The 19666-nt window shown below is 57.7% G+C and overlaps 2 protein-coding genes across 8 annotated transcripts in view; both read left to right on the top strand.

Annotated features, from left to right (window-relative positions):
* PAMR1 (peptidase domain containing associated with muscle regeneration 1) overlaps positions 1-2896 on the top strand; it is a 111637-nt gene extending 108741 nt beyond the window's left edge. For all 3 annotated transcript variants that reach the window (XM_068166815.1, XM_068166814.1, XM_068166816.1), the window contains one exon: positions 1864-2896. In XM_068166815.1, coding sequence (XP_068022916.1) covers positions 1864-2400 — 537 coding nt within the window. In that variant the 3' untranslated portion in view covers positions 2401-2896. The remainder of the gene's footprint in view (positions 1-1863) is intronic.
* Positions 2897-8438: 5542 nt separating this feature from the next.
* The window catches only part of SLC1A2 (solute carrier family 1 member 2), a 129178-nt gene continuing 117950 nt past the window's right edge, over positions 8439-19666 (top strand). Inside the window, exons 1-2 of one of the 5 annotated variants that reach the window (XM_068166836.1) lie at positions 10991-11125; positions 11720-11978. In XM_068166836.1, coding sequence (XP_068022937.1) covers positions 11104-11125; positions 11720-11978 — 281 coding nt within the window. In that variant the 5' untranslated portion in view covers positions 10991-11103. Of the gene's footprint in view, positions 8482-9262; positions 9842-10990; positions 11126-11702; positions 11979-19666 lie in introns of those variants that run through there. The other 4 variants (XM_068166834.1, XM_068166833.1, XM_068166832.1 and 1 more) reach the window with 4 other exon arrangements.

Below are 19666 nucleotides of genomic sequence, written 5' to 3'. Positions count from 1 at the left end.
CCTTTCCCTTTCCCTTTCCCTTTCCCTTTCCCTTTCCCTTTCCCTTTCCCTTTCCCTTTCCCTTCCCCTCTCCCTCCCCTCCCCTCCCCTCCCCTCCCCTCCCCTCCCCTCCCCTTCCCTTCCCTTCCCTTCCCTTCCCTTCCCTTCCCTTCCCTTCCCTTCCCTTCCCTTCCCTTCCCTTCCCTTCCCCTTTTCCCTTCCCTTCCCCTTTTCCCTTCCCTTCCCCTTTTCCCTTCCCTTCCCCTTTTCCCTTCCCTTCCCCTTTTCCCTTCCCTTCCCCTTTTCCCTTCCCTTCCCCTTTTCCCTTCCCTTCCCCTTTTCCCTTCCCTTCCCCTTTTCCCTTCCCTTCCCCTTTTCCCTTCCCTTCCCCTTTTCCCTTCCCTTCCCCTTTTCCCTTCCCTTCCCCTTTTCCCTTCCCTTCCCCTTTTCCCTTCCCTTCCCCTTTTCCCTTCCCTTCCCCTTTTCCCTTCCCTTCCCCTTTTCCCTTCCCTTCCCCTTTTCCCTTCCCTTCCCCTTTTCCCTTCCCTTCCCCTTTTCCCTTCCCTTCCCCTTTTCCCTTCCCTTCCCCTTTTCCCTTCCCTTCCCCTTCTCCTTTTCCCTTCCCTTCCCCTTCTTTTCAAGTAGAAACAGAAAGTCTGAAGTCAAAATGAGGAGAAACACAATTTTGTCTGTCTCCTCTTTTGCAGTGGGATGTGTGTCTCAGTTAGGTAATGGATTTCAGCCAAGGAATCACACTTAACTTCATTCTTCCCTCCCCTTTGTTTGAGTTTCTTTGTCTGAGCCCAGCTTTTCCTGACTTTCCCTCTAAGAACAGCATTTCCCCTGTAGGAATCCCATCTGCTCCTGGACTGTTTCGTCGAGGTAGCTAGCAGGAAAGGTTTGTCCCCAGTGTGATGTAATGCATTGCTCCTGTTGCATTTTGGTGGGAAGAAGGTTGAGTTCCCATCAGAACAGGACATTCTCATTTAAGGTCCCCACTCCCTTCAGCTTCTGCAGGCTGAAGATGACAAAATCTCTTCAGAAAACAAGTGGCAAAACTCAAGCTGCCTTGTTAGCTGCCCATGGTGCTGAGGGTGTCCTCAACTTGCTTTTCATTAGGAAGAGTTTCTTGCCATGAAAGCTTGTCCTGAAAACCCAAGGCCAAGCCAAAAGTCAGGAGATGCTGGAGCTCTTGGCATGTTTCTCGTCGGACTGAGTGCCACGGTGAAAGAAGCGTTTGGGAGCGGGGGCAGAGGGGGGTTGGAACTAGATAGAATCATAGAATCAATAAGGTTGGAAAAGACCTCAGAGATCAAGTCCAACCTATCACCCAACACCTCCTGAGTAATTAAACCATGGCTCCAAGTGCCACATCCAATCTCCTGTTGAACACCTCCAGGGATGGGGACTCCACCACCTCCCTGGGCAGCACATCCCAAGGGCCAATCTCTCTTGCTGGAAAGAATTCCTTACCAACATCCAGCCCAAACTTCCCCTGGCACAGCTTGAGACTGTGGCTTCTTGTTCTGGTGCTGGGTGCCTGGGAGAAGAGGCCAACCCCCACCTGGCTACAACCTCCCTTCAGGGAGTTGGAGAGAGCAAGAAGGTCTCCCCTGAGCCTCCTCCTCTCCAGGCTAAGCAACCCCAGCTCCCTCAGCCTCTCCTCACAGGGCTGCACTCCAGACCCCTCCCCAGCCTCGTTGCTCTTCTCTGAACATGATCAAGTGTCTCCATATCCTTCTTAAATTGAGGGGCCCAGATGATCTTTAAGGTTCCTTCCAACCTAAGCCATGCTGTGAATCTGCAAAATAAAGGAAGGTGTCATGGCAGCGTGGGCAGAGCGCTGCTGACCTGCCGTGGCTCTCCCTTGTGTTTCCTCCCCAGATCTCTGCCATCATAGTGCATCCCAACTATGACCCCATCCTACTTGACTCTGACATAGCCATCCTAAAGCTGTTGGACAAAGCCAGAATCAGCAGTCGTGTGCAGCCCATTTGCTTGTCATCTTCTCAGGACTTGGTTTCCCCCCCCGAGGATTTAAGGATCATGGTGACCGGCTGGAAGGTGCTGGCCGAGGCCCGGGAGGCGGGCTACAAGAACGACACCATCCGCATGGGGGCCGTTCGGATGGTGGATTCCCTGCTGTGTGAGCAGCAGTACGAGGAGAAGGGGATACAAGTCAGCATCACTGACAGCATGTTCTGTGCCAGACAGGACCACACAGCCTTCTCCAACATCTGCCCCGCTGAGACCGGGGGGATTGCAGCCATAACGTTGCCGGGAAAAGCCTCTCCTGAGCTCAGGTGGCACCTGATGGGATTAGTGAGCTGGGGTTACGACAAAACCTGCAGCCTGGAACTCTACAGTGGCTACACCAAAGCTCTTCCCTTCAAAGACTGGATTGAGAAGAACCTAAAATGAAAAGCTGTGTCTGGAAATGATCTTTCCCAACTCTCATCATATCTCTCTCGGCCTCTGCCACTTTAGGCTTCTCATCCCGGCGATAAGCTGGGATGAGGTTAAGGCAGAAATCCTGGTAATTTGTCCTAGGACCAGATGTTCCATCAGGCTACTTTTGCTTAACCCAGGACAGAGGGGCTTAGTGCATGAGAAGTGTTGCCATATTTCACCTGTCTCCCCTGGAGGGAGGAGAGTGCTCTGCTCCCCAGTATGACCTACAGACACAGGGCACCAATGCCGACTGAAAGCAGCCTGTAGCGGGGGGAGGGGTCCCCTGGGGGGAAGGAGAGCCAGCCTCTCCTGGAGACGCGTGTGGCTGAGGGGATTAGCAGTCTGGAACAGAGCAGCCTGCCTTCATTAGGATGGATGAGCTTGTTACAGTCTGTCCTGTCTATTGCCATACTCCAATGTAACCTTTCACACATTTAAATAAACCCTGGTTTGGGTTTTTAACCTTCACAGCCATGTCTGCCTCTCTTTGGATCCCTCACTGATGCTTTAGTGGCCACCTTGCAGCGCTGGCTTAAAGGCTGGACTAGATCATCTCGAAGGTCCCTTCCAAGCAAAGGCATTCTGTGATCTGTGTCATGCTCCAGGGACTGACTCTTCTACTGCCCTTGACTCTCACCTGGAGATTTCTGTGCATACTGAAAAGCAGAAAGGGCACAAAATCTGATGACACCATCCCCCACAGCAAACTGCTGGCCAAGCTGTCAGCCCCTGGCTGGGACAGCAGCACTCTGAGCTGGGTTAGGAAGTGGCTGGAGGCTGAGCCCAGAGAGTGGTGGTGAATGGTGCCACAGCCAGCTGGCAGCCAGGCACCAGTGGTGTGCCCCAGGGATCAATGCTGGGCCCCATCCTGTTCAATATCTTGATTGATGATCTGGAGGAGGGGATGGAGTCCAGCATCAGTAAATTTGCAGATGACAGCAAGCTGGGGGCAGGAGTTGATAGAGAATAGAATAGAATAGAATAGAATAGAATAGAATAGAATAGAATAGAATAGAGTAGAGTAGAGTAGAGTAGAGTAGAGTAGAGTAGAGTAGAATAGAATAGAATAGGAATAAACCAGGTTGGAAGAGACCTTCAAGATCATGGTGTCCAACCTATCAACCAATCCAACACCACCTAAACAACTAACCCATGGCACCAAGCACCCCATCAAGTCTCCTCCTGAACACCTCCAGGGATGGTGACTCCACCACCTCCCCAGGCAGCCCATCCCAATGGGCAATCACTCTCTCTGTGTAGAACTTCTTCCTAACATCCAACCTAAACCTCCCCTGGTGCAGCCTGAGACTGTGTCCTCTTGTTCTGGTACTGGCTGCCTGGGAGAAGAGACCAGGGTAGGAGAGCTCTGCAGAGGGACCTTGCCAGGCTGGACAGATGGGCAGATGATGTGAGATGGTTTGGTCACTCTCAGCATCTGGAGGCCCTACAAATTCCAGGGTGTCCTAAGAGACTTATCCAGGAGCTGTTACTGATTCATAGATTCACAGAACAGTTTGGGTTGGAAGGGACCCTAGAGATCAGGAAAACAACTGCCTTCCATCCCTCACATACTTCTGTGGCAAACCAACTCCTCTGTACATCTTCAGGATCAAGAATAATGTCCTGGTCTCACACTTGGCAAAGGCTTTTTGAGACTGGACTGGCATTGAAGTGTAAGATTCTCCCACTGGCAGGTTGTCCAGTGGAGGAACTTTGGTCTCCCAATGGTCCTTCACTGAATCATTCTGTACTCAGCTGTGGTTGAAGACCAGAGATGAGCCTTTCAAAAAGCTGAAGGACAAAGGACCGTCTCCCATCAGTACCTGGACTTGTGTGAAGTGTTTGACAGTGTCCCCATGACATCCAGCTCACCAAATGGGAACAGCATGGACCTGAGGGGTGGAGCACTCCCTGGATAGGAATTGGCCCTGTGGCCACAGAGAGAGAGCTGCAGTCAACAGCTCAGTGTCCAAATGGAGGCCAGAGAGCAGTGGTGTCCCTCAGGGGTCTGCACTGGGACCAGTGCTGTTTAACATCTTTGTCAGGGACAGGGACAGTGGGACTGAGGCATCCTCAGCAGCTCTGGAGATGACACCAAGCTGTGTGGTGTGGTTGACACTGCAGGGAAGGATCCATCCAGTGTGACCTGGACAGGCTGCAGAGGTGAGCCCAAGCCAACCTCATGAAGTTCAACACAGCCAAGGGCAAGGTCCTGCAGCTGGGTTGGGGCGATCCCAAGCACGCATCCAGGCTGGGCAAGGAGTGGCTGAGAGCAGCCTGCAGGAGAAGGCCTTGGGGGTGTCAGGTGGTGACAAACTCCTCAGGAGCCAGCAGTGGTCCCTGGCAGCCCAGAGCCAGCTGAGTGCTGAGCTGCATCCAGAGCAGGGAGAGCAGCAGCACAGGGAGGGGATTCTGCCCCTCTGCTCTGCTCAGCCCCCACCTGCAGCACTGCAGCCAGTTCTGGGGGCCCCAGGACAAGAGGGACATGGAACTGATGGAGAGGCTTGAGAGGAGGCCACCAAGATGATCAGAGGGTTGCAGAGCCTCCCCTGTGGGGACAGGCTGAGAGAGTTGGGGCTGTTCAGTCTGGAGAAGGTTCCAGGGAGAGCTTAGAGCAGCCTTCCAGTATCTGAAGAGGGTACAGGAGAGCTGGAGAGGGACTTTTGACAAAGGCTGGGGGTGACAGGATGAGAGACAGTGGCTTTGAGCTGGGAGAGGGGAGACTGAGAGTGGAGATGAGGAAGAAATTCTTTGGAGTGAGGCTGGGGAGACTCTGGCACAGGTTGCCCAGCGAGGCTGTGCATGCCCTCTCCCTGGAGGTGTTGAAGGCCAGGCTGGATGGGGTCTTGAGGAACCTGGGCTAGTGGAAGGTGTCCCTGGCCATAGTGGGGGAGCTGGGTCTGGATGATCTTTCAGGTCTTTTCCAACCATGAACTGTTCCATGAACTTATGAATCAGTAACAGCTCCTGGATAAGTCATTTAGGACACCCTGGAATTTGTAGGGCCTCCAGATGCTGAGAGTGACCAAACCATCTATCTCACAGCACTAGCTGGAGGTGAAGGCCAAGTGTCTGCTGGAAGGATTCAGCAGCCTCAGTAGGAAGGGCTCAGATCCTGTAGCTGTGTTCTGCCTCAGCTCTTGCACGGCTATGGCAAGTGGAAGCTCACAAGTCCGACTCCAGCCCTGGTGCTCTGAGGCTGTGAAAGCTTGTCAAGAGCTTCTTGGCATTCAGTGGGTTCCACCTGCTTCTGCATTGCAAATTGCTGCTGAAAGAGCAATTAGTCTTGGAGGTCATTCCTTGTGAGTGATTTTTTGTTTTTCCTTTCCTGGGCAGGAAGCCCTCATGTGCTCTGCTTTTGCATGCCCTCAGTTTTCACTGGCAGTGGGACCAGGTGCCCCTATTGCAGGAAGGATCTGGAGCTGCTGGAAGGTGTCCAGAGAAGGGCCAGGAGGAGGAGCAGAGGGCTGGAGCTGCTCTGCTGTGGAGACAGACTGAGAGAGTTGGGGTTGTGCAGGTTGGAGAGGAGAAGGCTCCCAGGAGACCTCATTGTGGCCTTCCAGGACCTGCAGGGGGCTTCAAGAAAGCTGGGGAGGGACTTGTGAGGGTGTCAGGGAGGGATAGGACTGGGGGGGGATGGAGCAAAACTAGAAGTGGGGAGATTGAGATTGGCTGTGAGGAAGAAGTTGTTGCCCATGAGGGTGGTGAGAGCCTGGCACAGGTTGCCCAGGGAGGTGGTGGAAGTCTCCTGCCTGGAGGTGTTTGCAGCCAGGCTGGAGGTGGCTGTGAGCAACCTGCTGTGGTGTGAGGTGTCCCTGGCCATGGCAGGGGGTTGGGGCTGGCTGAGCCTTGAGGTCCCTTCCAGCCCTGACAATTCTGTGATTCTGTGATTCTATGTTCTCTTCATGCAAGGGTTTAAGGGCCACAACTCAAGCATATTGCTGCTGCTTGTTTGTCTTCTCCTGCCAGGAGATGTTGCTTGGCTGGCAAACTGCATGGCAACAACAGCACAAAAAGTCCTGAATGACATGTGAGAAATGAGAGGTGTTCCATGCCTCTGCTGGGAGGAACACTGCCAGTGGCTGTGTGGTGCTCCCCCTCTGACAGAAGGGCTTGCTGGAAAGTGAGAGGCCAGACCTCAACTCCTGCATTCAGTTTTGGGGCTCTTACTCCAAGATGGACATTGAGGAGCTGGAGCAGGTCCAGAGTAGAGCAACAAATCTGGGGAAGGGTCTGGAGAGCAGGGCTGGTGAGGAGCAGCTGAGGGAGCTGGGGTTGTTCAGCTTGGAGAAAAGGAGGCTGAGGGGAGACCTCACTGCTCTTTATAGCTCCCTGCAAGGAGGTTGGAGTGAGGGGCTGATGGTCTCTTTTCCTTTGTAACAAGGGACAAGACAAGAGGAAATGGCCCCAAGTTGCACCAGGGGAGGTTTAGGTTGGTCATCAGAAGAAACTTCTTCACTGAAAGGGTTCCCAAAGACTGGAACACCCTGGGGGTGTTTCAAAGAGGCAGAGAGGTGGTGCTGAAGGCCATGGTTTAGCACCAGCCTGGGCAGAGTTAGAGAATGGTTGGACTGGGTGAGCTTGAAGCTCTTTTTCAATCAAAATGATTCTGTGACTTTCTGACAGCTGTGGGGAAGGGCAGAGTTGTGGGCAGTCAACACGTCTCTTCCTGCCATTGCTGACCAATGAGAAAGGAATCAACTGTTGGCTGGAAGCTGGCTTGCCTGGCCACAGCCTGTCCATGATGGCATTTGAAAGTGACAGCCTCTGTGCTCTGAGGGGAAGAGACATTTTCTTCTCAGAAATCAGAGAGGTCTGTGAGCTGCCTCTTTCCTCAGCTGTGACACCACTCCTGCATTGCTTTCCACAGCACTATTGTTCCCTACTGCTACAGCTGAGAGAGAGGAGGCTCTACACGTTGGGATCTTTCCTCTTCTAGGATCTTTCCAGCAGAGAAGGGTGTGAAACAGCACACCATGGATAGCAACCCATCTTCCCTCCGAGGAAGGAGCTGTGCCTTCTGCAAAGGCTGTCAAAATACCGCTCTGAAAAAGAAGAGAGCAAACCAGTCTGCACTTGTACTCACTCCAGTGGATGTAGGCTTCTGCCTCGGTCTCTTTTGGGGGCTCAGGGGGCATTTGATGGCTTCCAAAAGCCAAGGTACTTAGCTGGAAACCAGCGCTGTAAGGAAATGGACACATGCTCCCCTCAGGCACACCTCCAGCAGCAACGAGGGCACTGCCCTGCTAACGTGTCCCTGGAAAACCCAAGCCCATGGGAAGACTGCACACGGTCACTAGGCCTAGGGAGGAGCGGGCAGGGTCAGGCAGCGTGTGCTTGGCTGTGTCCTCTGCCGCCTCGCAGCTCCTCATGGGGGCAGGGAGCCTCCCGCATGGCTTGCAGGGTTTCTGCGCTGCCTCCTTGCTGCAGAGGCCACGGCAGAAGTGTTTGTCCCTGCCAAACAGGGCATCAAGTTGGGGAGATGTGGATGGAGAGAGCACGGAGGCTGGCAGGCAGAGCCTCAGCAAGGGACTCTGCAGTGAAGGTGCCTGACAGCACCCTGACACAAGCGTCCGTGCCCCTGGGCGGCGTCCGCACTGGACGCGAGTGTCCGTGCCCCAGCACAAGGGCACAGGGAGCCGACACGACGGGAACTTCGTCCCCGCGCAGCAGGCAGAGCCCGCAGCAGCTGGCAGGACCCGCAGCAGCTGGCAGGACCCGGAGAGTACCGGCGTAAGCCCCGCTGCGGTGCCCGACAGTGCTGGAGTGAGAGGGGGGTCGCGCCAGGTCACCCCTGCGCGCTGCTCTCCCGGAGCCGAGCTGCTGCCCGTGTCCGTCCGGTCCACCCAGCCTTGCAGCGGCCCCGGCCCCTACCCTCCTGCCCCAGCACGTCCCAGGCCACCCCAGCAGCTGCCGTGAGCTCCGCCCCGCGGCCCCGCCGGCAGCGTCCGTGCCCCCTCCCCCCGATCTCCCCCGGCCCCCAGCCGCTGCAGACCGCGGCCACGCCGGCGGGGCGGTGCTGAGGGGCGGCGGTGGCGGCGGGCGGCGCAGGTAGGGACGCGGCACGGGGCCGGGGGAGGGCGGCGCGAGCGGGGAGAGCCGCGGGGGAGGCGCTGCGGCCGACCACGGGATAGGCGGCCGCTCGCCGGGGCTGCCCGGGCCCGCCGAGCCCAGGCTCCGCGCCGCCGCCAGGCCGAGCCTATGCGGGGCCGCTGCCGGTCCCGCCGCCCCGGCAGGTGTGGCCTCCGGCACGCCGCCGCCCCGGCAGGGGGCAGCACTGCTTCGCCGGGCCGGGCCCTTCGCACTCGCCGCGGCCGCGCCGCACCCCGCTCGTCTGCCGGGCCGGGCGGCCCCTGCCCGCCGCGGCTTTGCGGATCTGCCGCCCCCGGCAGCCAGCTCCGGGCGGCCCCGGCCAGACGGGGCGGCTCCCGCGGAAGGGTTCAATGGGCCCGGCCCGCTGAGAGGCGCGGCCGCGCGCCGCGCCGGGCCGTGGCAGCCGCGGGAAGCCGGGCAGGTGCCGCGGTGCCGGGAGGCGCGGTCCCTCGGCCGGAGGGGTCGGGGGCGTCTGCCCCCGCCGGCGTGCCGGGCCGCCCGCCGGGCGCTGAGGAGCGCCAGCCGGCACAGCCGCGGGGTGGGGTTGGCTCCTTCGCGGCGCTGCCGGCCGGCCGCCTGGAGTGCCGGCGGGCGCTCGCCGAGCGGAGGGCCGGGCTTGCCCCGGCGTAGGCGGTGGCGGTCCGCGGCGAGCGGGGCAGGTCGCGATCGGCATCGCCCGGCCCTCCCCCTGCGAGGGGCTCGCCGCCCCCCCCCCCCCCTCCCCACCCCCCGGCTCCTGCCAAGGAGCGGTTGTGGGGATTTATAGGAGTAACAACGGCTCGTGATGTCAGCCCGTGCCTAAAATAGAGAGGGATAGACCGCAAATCCACGGCTCCTAGGCTAAAGCCTTCCAATCCCGCCGCAGCCAGCCCCGCGCCGATGTGAAGTCACCCCCCACCTCCCGCACACCCCCGCACGCACACAGGCACACACACAGAGACACACGACACACACACACAGACGCGGGCACCGCACACCCCCCGCACACACGCACGCCCCCTCGGCGAGGGGAGGGCGCCGGCGATTGCAGCCCAGGTGCCAGCTCCTCCTCGCCGCGCCGGCCACTGCTGGGCCGGTCCCCGGGACACGGACAGACCTTGCTGGAGCGGCGGCGGCTGGGGGAGAGCCGAGGAGCTGCCCCGCGGATCCGTCTCCCTCCCCCTCCCTCCCGGATTACAAGGAATTGCCTGCTCCTTCCCAGAGGCGAGCGAGGGTTACCCAAAGAGCCAACCCCCTTCGCGCCCCGCGGTCCGAAAGAATCCCCGTGGACTCTTGAGAAGACAGGGGGGGCTTTCGGGAGCATGGCATCGACAGAAGGGTGAGGAGGACCGTCTCTTGGGAAGGAGGAATGGGAGGATGGTGGGAGGGGGTCCGGCATTGTGCTTTTGGTAACAGTTTCCTGTCATCGGCTTCATTGTTAATCCTCGCCCCTCGCCGTTCCCTAACGGAATAATTAGGGAGCGAGAGGAAACGAGAAACAGACGAGCCCCATTTAGGAGAGGGAGAGAGAAAGGGAAAAAAGAATTTCAAATATGAGCCCCTGGAAAGGTTTTGGTTTTCCTCCCATCACTTCTTTCTTTAACCCCTGGAGGGCGGATCGAGCTGCAACCACCTGCCTGAGAGGAGAGTCCGAGCGAATGGTTAACTGGGGGGTGGAGGGGGCAGCGGCTTCCCAAATATCATACTAATGATTCAGAAAGAGCGGTGGAGCTGTCCCTGCAGCCGCCCCTGGGAAAGGCAGCAAACACATCCAACTTCGTGCAGAGTTTTGCAATTTTGCAGTTGGTGCCAAAGGCATTACAGTGCTGCGAGGGAAGCGCTGGGAAGGGCGAGGGGTTATACAAGAGGCTTTAAAGGGGAGCAAACACCCTGCGGTCCTGCCAGTCTCCCTCGGACGGAAACCTTTCTCCCCGCCCGTGGCGGGGCTGTGAGGATCAGCTGCTCCCCCGCTCTGGCGGGGCTGGGGGCTTGCTTGGTTTACAGAGTTTAGTGGTTGTAGGGGAGGAAAGGAAACGTTTCTTTGATCTCTGCTTGCCCTCTTCTAATACTGGCTTGTCTTAGACTACGTCTGGTGTGAGCCTCCCCTTTATCCCTGAACGTTGTCAGGTTGTGTCAGCGTGATGTGCTCTGGATAGGACTCTCTGAGGACAGCGTGCAAGAGGAAGCTCTGTTTGTGTTGCTTTGGTGTCTCCCTGGCTGAGAGCCTGGCTGAGCTGGTTTAAATGACCCGACACATGTCTGCGAGGGCGTGCGGGCATGTGTCCCTTCACCTGGGCACAGGACGGGCACCTGGCTGGCCGCGGGAGGGTGGGGAGGGTTCGTTTTGCTCGCTTTAGGAAAGAGTCTCCCAGGTCTGGGAGAGGGCAGCTCTGTACAGCTCTTCGCGGGAGGGTGACAGAACGAACTTACCCTTCAGCCGCGGCCTGGCCTCCGCCGGCAGTTCCTGCTCCCCACGTGTACCTTCTTGTTTTGGTAGCGGCCCAGCCCCTCCGGCCGCCCTGTAGCGTTTCCTCTGACAAGGAAATCGCTTAACTAGGTACCGTCAGAGAAGAAGTGGAGCCACGAGGAAGAAGCTCGGAGATGGAGGAAGCAGCCTGCGTCTGTAGGGTTGCAGCTTGGTCTTATCTGTCCTTTCTGTATCCTGGGGCTGTCCCAGCTTTCGCTCCCCCCGCGGTGCTCCAGCTGCCTGATGTTTTCATTCCCCCCCCTGAGGCTGCTCTAGAAGTCTGTGCTTGGTTTGGGCTGGTGTGGGGATGTGGGATGCGTTGTGCAGGGGGTTTAGTAGGGGGAAACATGACCAGAGGTGGCTGTGTTAGAGGGACCTTTCAGCTTTGGGTGAGAGGAGGTTTTAAATGTGTGTAGAATGAGAGGTGCTTTCAAAAGGAGCTGGCGGAGCAGGTGAGCTGAAACCAGCCAGGGCAGCAGCCACGGAGGCGTGCTTTTGCTGGCTTAGCGGACAGAGCTGCGTTGTCAGGATGAGGAAGGACACAGAAAGTTTGAGGGTTTGCTTTCCAAGCCCAGCAGACTCACCCAGAGCAAGGCGAGCCGAAGCCGTTTGCTGGGTGTGATTCGGCTGGGGCTTGGTGGCCAGCGGCAGGAGGTGTGTGAAATGGGTGGAGTGGGAAGCCTTTCGCTTGGCAAGCCCTTGTGCCGCTGAGAACCTCTGACTGAACTGTCACCTTTTCCCTCCCCTCAGGTCAAAAGCTGAGGATGGAGATAAGCTTTACACGCTGGTCTAAAGGCCAGCAAACTCAGGCACCGTTAAGGACCGTCAGGGAAAGGGGATCCCAACCAGCCCTGCTTCCAGAGAGGCTTTCCGCCGGCACCGGCGCAGCGGCAAGGAGGCAGCAGAAGGTGCCCGCTGCTGCCAGCCTCCGGAGCAGTGTGTCTCAAGCACACACAGGTACCTGGAGAGAGACCTGCTGGAGGTGGGGAACAAACTGTATGCCCTTCAGGTTTGTGTCTGGTGGCTCTTGGGGATGTTCAGGTAGATACCTTAGTGGAGACTGAAGTCTCTAAAGGCTTGGCTTTGTTGTGATAGAGCCATTCCAACCGCAGTTGTTGCCTTTAGTAGGGAAGTTTTCCTGAGCTGTCTGAAGTGGGGGTGCCAGGGGTGTGCCAGGATACTTGTGAACCAGAAAGGTGCATGCACAGAGGAAGGCAGACCTGTGTTCCATGCTTGAGAAGCAGCAGGCAGGCTTTGCTAGGAAGCGTTTCCTTGTCTGCCCCTTTCCCACTTCTTTTTCTCCTCTTCCAGTGTCTTACTTGGTTAAGTTTGTCCATGTGTGGAAATACAGTGACCAAATCAGTCTGTTCCAAGAGGATGGTGGCCAATGGAAAACTTCAGTCAGTGCAAAATGGGAAGGGAAGGTCCCTCCAGCATGGCAAAATCAGACCTGTGTGCCCTCTGGGTCTACCTTGCTGTAGTTCCAGCTAGCAGGGCTCTGGCTTACTGTTGAATATGCTGGGGGTGTCTTGAACTGCTAAGCCTTCCTTTCCAAAATCCCCTGATACAGAGGTGGGTTTTTGGTGTTCAGCCGGTGCTGACAGGCCAGGGAGGAAGGGCTAGAGCCAAGTGTTAGTACTGTTGAGGGCTGCTTCTTTGGAAGTTCTCTTTCTAAACATTCTCTGCTGGTCGTGACTGCAGGCAGGGTGCTGCGGGGGAGAAGTGGCCTCCTGCTCTATGCCAGCATCACCTCTCCTGGGTCCTCAGCGTGGTTCCAGGCTCCAGTGACATGAATTCATAGTCATAGGTGGTGGTGTCAGGTGCAGGGCTCAGTAGGTGGCAGGTGCAACCTGCAGAGACTTCTCTCTTGTAGCAGAGCACTTAGGTGCTTCCTTTGCACTGGCAGGCTCTGAGAGACCTGAAGGTTCAATGAGATTAGCTCTGATCCAATTGGTGCCCATCTTTGCTTTCAGACCTTGAAGCTAAATCCTGAACACCTTGCTTCATGTGGTTTTGTTGGGGCTCTCATCCCTTCCTTTCCAAAAAGGAAAGAGTGCAATACCTTGCTCCCAGGGGTTGTGTCTTGGGAAAGAGGAGGCTGAGGGGAGACCTCCTGCCTGTCTACAGCTCCCTGGAAGGAGGCTGTGGAGAGGCTGCTGCTGGTCTCTGCTCACAGGGAATTAGTGACAGAACAACAGGAATGGCCTCAAGCTGCCACTGGGGAGGTTCAAACTGGACCTTAGGAAAACATTTTTCCCATCAAGAGTGGTCAGGGATTGGAAAGTGCTGCCCAGGGAGGTGGTGGAGTCCCCAAGCCTGGCTGTGTTTGAAGGTGGTTTGGCTGTGCTGCTTGGGGCTATGGTTTAGGGGTGAGCCTTGCAGAGCAGGGTTCTGGGTTGGACCTGGTGATCCTGAGGCTCTTTTCTAACCTGAATGTTTCTGTGGTTCTGTGATTTATTATGATTTATTTATTGGTGTGTTTCAACCCCCCACACCTGTGTAAGCTGGAGACAGGTCTGAGATGAGTTTGTAACTCAGATGTCAGACCCTGAGTGGTTCCAGGCTTTCCGTTCCCTCTGCGGCTGATGCTGGCTTGGGACACTAAGGGTCTGGAGGTGCCTGCATTCTGCACGCCTCTGGGTAGGGGGGAGTTGGAGGCGTGAGGGTTGGGTTGTGTCTGTCCCTTCAAGGCTGCAGCCACTAGGAGACACTCTCAGCGCATCCACACGACTCGGTCCCGGAGGTGGGAGCCGGCGCGGAGCAGGGAGCTGAGCGCCGTGTGCGCGGCGCAGCCTGGCAGCAGCCCTGCGCCGCCTCTCCCAGCTCCCAGGCATGGTTAGAGAGCCGCCCTGCAGCCGCTCCCGGGGGCAGTTTGACTGCGATCACCACGTTTGGGGCAGCTTAATCGTGCTGGTGTGTGCCTTTCACCTCCTGTGGGCACGGGGCTACAAAGCAGTCCCAGGGCAGGTCTGTGGCAGGAGACAGATGTTGCCCGATGGGGGCTGGCAGTGCAGGGAGCAGTGCCTGGGTGCCTGCTCCTTGAGCAGGGCAGGGAGCAGTGCCTGGGTGCCTGCTCCTTGAGCAGGGCAGGGGGCTGTGCCTGGGTGCCTGCTCCTTGAGCAGTGCAGGGAGCAGTGCCTGGGTGCCTGCTCCTTGAGCAGGGCAGGGAGCAGTGCCTGGGTGCCTGCTCCTTGAGCAGTGCAGGGAGCAGTGCCTGGGTGCCTGTTCCTTGAGCAGGGCAGGGGGCAGTGCCTGGGTGCCTGCTCCTTGAGCAGGGCAGGGAGCAGTGCCTGGGTGCCTGCTCCTTGAGCAGTGCAGGGGACAGTGCCTGGGTGCCTGCTCCTTGAGCAGTGCAGGGGGCTGTGCCTGGGTGCCTGCTCCTTGAGCAGTGCAGGGAGCAGTGCCTGGGTGCCTGCTCCTTGAGCAGGGCAGGGGGCAGTGCCTGGGTGCCTGCTCCTTGAGCAGGGCAGGGAGCAGTGCCTGGGTGCCTGCTCCTTGAGCAGTGCAGGGGACAGTGCCTGGGTGCCTGCTCCTTGAGCAGGGCAGGGAGCAGTGCCTGGGTGCCTGCTCCTTGAGCAGGGCAGGGGGCAGTGCCTGGGTGCCTGCTCCTTGAGGAGGGCAGGGGGCAGTGCCTGGGTGCCTGCTCCTTGAGCAGTGCAGGGAGCAGTGCCTGGGTGCCTGCTCCTTGAGCAGGGCAGGGAGCAGTGCCTGGGTGCCTGCTCCTTGAGCAGTGCAGGGAGCAGTGCCTGGGTGCCTGTTCCTTGAGCAGTGCAGGGAGCAGTGCCTGGGTGCCTGCTCCTTGAGCAGGGCAGGGAGCAGTGCCTGGGTGCCTGCTCCTTGAGCAGTGCAGGGAGCAGTGCCTGGGTGCCTGTTCCTTGAGCAGGGCAGGGAGCAGTGCCTGGGTGCCTGCTCCTTGAGCAGGGCAGGGGGCAGTGCCTGGGTGCCTGCTCCTTGAGGAGGGCAGGGGGCAGTGCCTGGGTGCCTGCTCCTTGAGCAGTGCAGGGAGCAGTGCCTGGGTGCCTGCTCCTTGAGCAGGGCAGGGAGCAGTGCCTGGGTGCCTGCTCCTTGAGCAGGGCAGGGAGCAGTGCCTGGGTGCCTGCTCCTTGAGCAGGGCAGGGGGCTGTGCCTGGGTGCCTGCTCCTTGAGCAGGGCAGGGAGCAGTGCCTGGGTGCCTGCTCCTTGAGCAGGGCAGGGAGCAGTGCCTGGGTGCCTGCTCCTTGAGCAGTGCAGGGAGCAGTGCCTGGGTGCCTGTTCCTTGAGCAGGGCAGGGGGCTGTGCCTGGGTGCCTGCTCCTTGAGCAGGGCAGGGAGCAGTGCCTGGGTGCCTGCTCCTTGAGCAGGGCAGGGAGCAGTGCCTGGGTGCCTGTTCCTTGAGCAGGGCAGGGGGCTGTGCCTGGGTGCCTGCTCCTTGAGCAGGGCAGGGAGCAGTGCCTGGGTGCCTGCTCCTTGAGCAGTGCAGGGGGCAGTGCCTGGGTGCCTGCTCCTTGAGGAGGGCAGGGGGCAGTGTCCTGAGGCATTGCTGGATCCAGGATGCTGAGGCATTACCGCAGGCAGGGCTTTGGGTAGCGACAAGCTCGTGAACGCTTCGCAACTTGAGGTGCTCCAAATATGAATGAGGTTTGTGGTGCACCAAATGGCAGGGATGCAGAGCTCCCATTCTGCCCAGAGCAGCAAGCTGCAGAGGTGCCTGGCTTGATGGTTGACTTCACCAGTTACAGGGGAACACGCCCTGACAGTGGCCTTCCCCTCACCCCCACGCTTGCTCCTGCATCCTTCTCCTGTGGATGCTCTCCATCCTCATCCTCACTTTCCCTGTCTCTGAAGCTGCAGTTCCACAGAGGGGAAGATGCTTCCTCTGTGCTACCTGATCACCAACCCCCACCTCTGGGGGCCAGATCAGGGACTGTATGATTTGACTTCTCCAAAATCAGCCCCAGCACTGGGCTTGGGAAGCTAAGCCAGGAGGCACAAATGATAAACACCTTCCCTGGTACTGGATCATCACATCATGGAATCATACAACTGTTGTGTCTGGAAAAGACCTCCCAGAGCATCCAGCCCACCCCCAACCCAGCACCACCAAGCCATTAAACCATATCCCCAAGTGCCATGGCCACACACCTCCAGGATGGGGACTCTACCACCTCCCTGGGCAGCCTCTTCCAATCCCTGACCTCTCTTGCAGTGGAGAAATTTTCCCTCATCTCCAAACTAACCCTTCCCTGGCACAATTTCAGGCTGTTTCCCCTCATCCTGTCACCTGATACTAGGGAGAAGAGACCAACCCCCACCTGGCTCCAATCTCCTTTCTGTAGAGAAAGAGCTGTAGAGAGCAGTGATGTCTCCCCTCAGCCTCCTTTTCTCCAGGCTCAACACCCCCAGCTCCCTCAGCTGCTCCTCCCCAGCCCTGTGCTGCAGACCCTTCCCCAGCTTCCTTGTCCTCCTTTGTTGCATCTTCTTGGAGTGAGTGGTGCAAAACTGAACCCAGGCCTCCTGGTGTGGCCTCAGTAGTGCTGAGTAGAGGGGGACAATTCCTGCCCTGGTCCTGCTGCCACACCATTGCTGATCCAGGCCAGGCTGCTGGTGGCCTTCTTGGCCACCTGAGCACACTGCTGGCTCATCTTCAGCTGGCTGTCAGCCAGCACCCCCTGGTCCTTCTCTGCTGGGCAGTTTCCAGCCACTCTGCCCCAAGCCTGGAGCATTCCTGGGGTGGTTGTGGCCCAAGTGCAGGACCTAGCACTGGCCCTTGTTGAACCTCATCCCAGCTGACCTTAGCCCATCAATCTCTAGCAGATCCCTGTCTGTCTCTTGAACTGGGGAGCCCAGAACTGGACACAATGCTCCAGGCGTGATCTCACCAGGGTAGAGCAGAGGGGGAGGAGAGCCCCTCCCCCAGTGCAGTGCTAACAAAGGGGCCTTCATCTTCAGTGCCTTCTCATTTGCTGTGGGCTCATTCCCTTCCCCAGCCCCATCTCCTGTGATCCCGTGACTGAGAGCAATTCCTTTCTGAGCTCTTGACCGCACTGCCTGGGGCTGTCATGGCCATCCTCTGTGACTGCCCACCTGCTCATAGAAACCCCTCTCTTGCCAAGTCAGTACAGTAGGAAAGGCTGAGAGCCCTGCTGCTGTTTGGTCTGGAGGAGAGAAGGCTGAGAGGGGACCTCAGCAATGCCTACAGATCTCTGCAGGGTGGCTGTCAGGAGGATGGAGCCAGGCTCCTCTCTGTGGTAGCCAAGGATAGGGCAGGGGGCAAACTAAAGTCAACTCAGTCACAGGAAATTCCACCTCAACATGAGGGAAACCTTTACTGAGAGGCTGCTGGAGGCCTGGAGCAGGCTGCCCAGGGAGGTTGTGGAGTCTCCTGCTCTGGAGACTTTCCAAACCCACCTGGATGTGTTCTTGGGTGCCCCTGCTGTGGCAGGGGGGCTGGACTGGATGCTCTGTGGAGGTCCCTTCCAACCCCTGCTGTTCTGGGATTGTGTGACCATTCCAGACTTCTAGCCTCCATCTGGTAGCTCCTCTTTGCAGAGGCCCCAGGCAATGAAACTAAGTGTGCTTTTATATCTTTAATCCTACTTCTATATTAATTTGCAAGCCTCTCAGTGTACTTAAAGCTTTAAGACAATTAGCTGCAATCCATGCCTCAGTGCTGGGAAGGCACCAGGCTGGCTTCCAACAGAGTCCTGCTGGCCAGCTTGTATCTCCAACACGTTTGATGGTTCCAGAGTGGAGATCCTTGCAGGGAAGAGCAAACAAGAAGCAGGGCACAAAAGATTGAAGGAACACTCCTGCTAGTCAGAGCCATCTTTAGGAGGCCACCAGGACATCCACACAGATGTGACAGTTGAGGTTCAGTGCCCTGCCTGAGCAAGCAGTGCAAGTGGTTGAAAGGAAGGAAGGTGGAAGGGGAGTGGAAAAATGTTTGGGTTTCACTGATCAAAGAGAAATGCTGAGTTTGAGCTCAAACATCTTCATTGCAAACAGGCTGAAGGAGCTGGGGGGCTGAGAAGCTGGACAGGGGCCAGCAGTGTGAGCTTGCAGCACAGAAGGCCAAGGGCAGCCTGGGCTGCATCCAAAGCAGTGTGGCCAGAGATGGAGAGAGAGGATTCTGCCCTCTGCTCTGCTCTGTGAGACCTCACCTGCAGGGCTGTGTCCAGCTCTGGAGCCCTCAGCACAGCAAGGACATGGACCTGATGGAGAGGCTCCAGAGGAGGCCACCAAGATGGTCAGGGGGCTGGAGCAGCTCTGCCAGGAGGCCAGGCTGAGGGAGCTGGGGGTGTTCAGCCTGGAGAAGAGAAGGCTCCAGGCAGCCCTAAGAGCAGCCTGCCAGGACCTGAAGGGGGCTCCAAGAAGGCTGCAGAGGGACTGTTGGCAAAGGCCTGCAGGGACAGGAGCAGGGGCAATGGTTTGGAATGAGAGCAGAGCAGACTGAGATTGGATGTGAGCAACAAGTTCTGCACCAGGAGGGTGCCAAGGGAGGTGGTTGAGGCCCCATGCCTGGAGGTGTTCAAGGTGAGGCTGGAGAAGGCTGTGAACAGCCTGCTGTAGGGGGGGATGTCCCTGCTGAGTGCAGGGGGGTGGCCTGGATGCCCTCTGGAGGTCCCTTCCCACTCAACCCAATCTGTGACTCTCTTTTTCCATTAAAAAGAAAAATAGTCACTGAGAGAAGCTTCAGGAGGATCTGCTCCATGATCTTCCCTGGCACAGAGGTGAGGCTGACAGGTCACTACTTCAGGGTCCCCCTCTCAACCCTTGTTGAACATGGGTCCAAGGTTTCCCCTTTCTGGTCTCCTGGGACTTCTCCTGAGTGCCAGGGCTTTTCCCATGGCAGGGGAGGGGTCTGGCAGCCACCCCAGCCAATCCCTCTGACAGCTGGCTTGGCAGCTACATCAATCAGCATCACTCTGTTGGCTCCCATGGACTTAACTATGTTCAGGTTCCTCAGGTGGTCATGAACCTGATCTTCTCTTACACTGGGAGGGACTTTGGGTCCATACAGACCTTTAGGTCCACCACCTTGGGAGGTGTGAGGGAAGAGGTTGCCAATGAGAGAAAAATACTGCTGAGTGCCTGAGTCTTGCTCATCATGGGGTTGTGCTTGCTTTGAGCTTCCTTTTCTGGTTGACACACCTGTAGAAGGCCTTACAATTCCTTGTGCTCCTGGCCTTCAGCACCCCCAGGGAGGAGGCATCCACGACCTTCCTGGCAGCCTGTTCCAGAGTCTCACCACTGATTTGTCATCAGGTTGCCTTCAGGCTGTGTGTACATGCAGAATGATCCAGCCCAGCAGGCACAGGTTGGCTCCCCATGCCTGGAGGTGTTTCCAAGAGGCAGAGCTGTGGTGCTGAGGGTCACAGAATCCTAGGGACATGGAATCATAGAATCAATAGGGTTGGAAAAGACCTCAAGAGCTCATTAAGCCCAAGCTGTTACCAGCACCTCCTGACAACTAAACCATGGCTCCAAGTGCCACATCCAATCCCCTCTTGAACACCTCCAGGGATGGGGACTCCACCACCTCCCTGGGCAGCACATCCCCATGGCCAATCTCTCTTGCTGAGAAGAACTTTCTCCTCACCTCCAGCCTAAACTTCCCCTGGCACAGCTTGAGACTGTGTTCTCTTGTTCTGGTGCTGGGTGCCTGGGAGAAGAGGCCAACCCCCACCTGGCTACAACCTCCCTTCAGGGACTTGTAGAG

Source organism: Melanerpes formicivorus, unplaced genomic scaffold (assembly GCF_026170545.1).
Source record: "Melanerpes formicivorus ecotype bairdi unplaced genomic scaffold, bMelFor1.0.p_v2 SCAF_108, whole genome shotgun sequence".
NCBI classification, from domain to species: Eukaryota; Metazoa; Chordata; class Aves; order Piciformes; family Picidae; genus Melanerpes; species Melanerpes formicivorus.
Note: the sequence above shows the minus strand (reverse complement) of the source record. Positions and strands in the feature narration are given on the sequence as shown.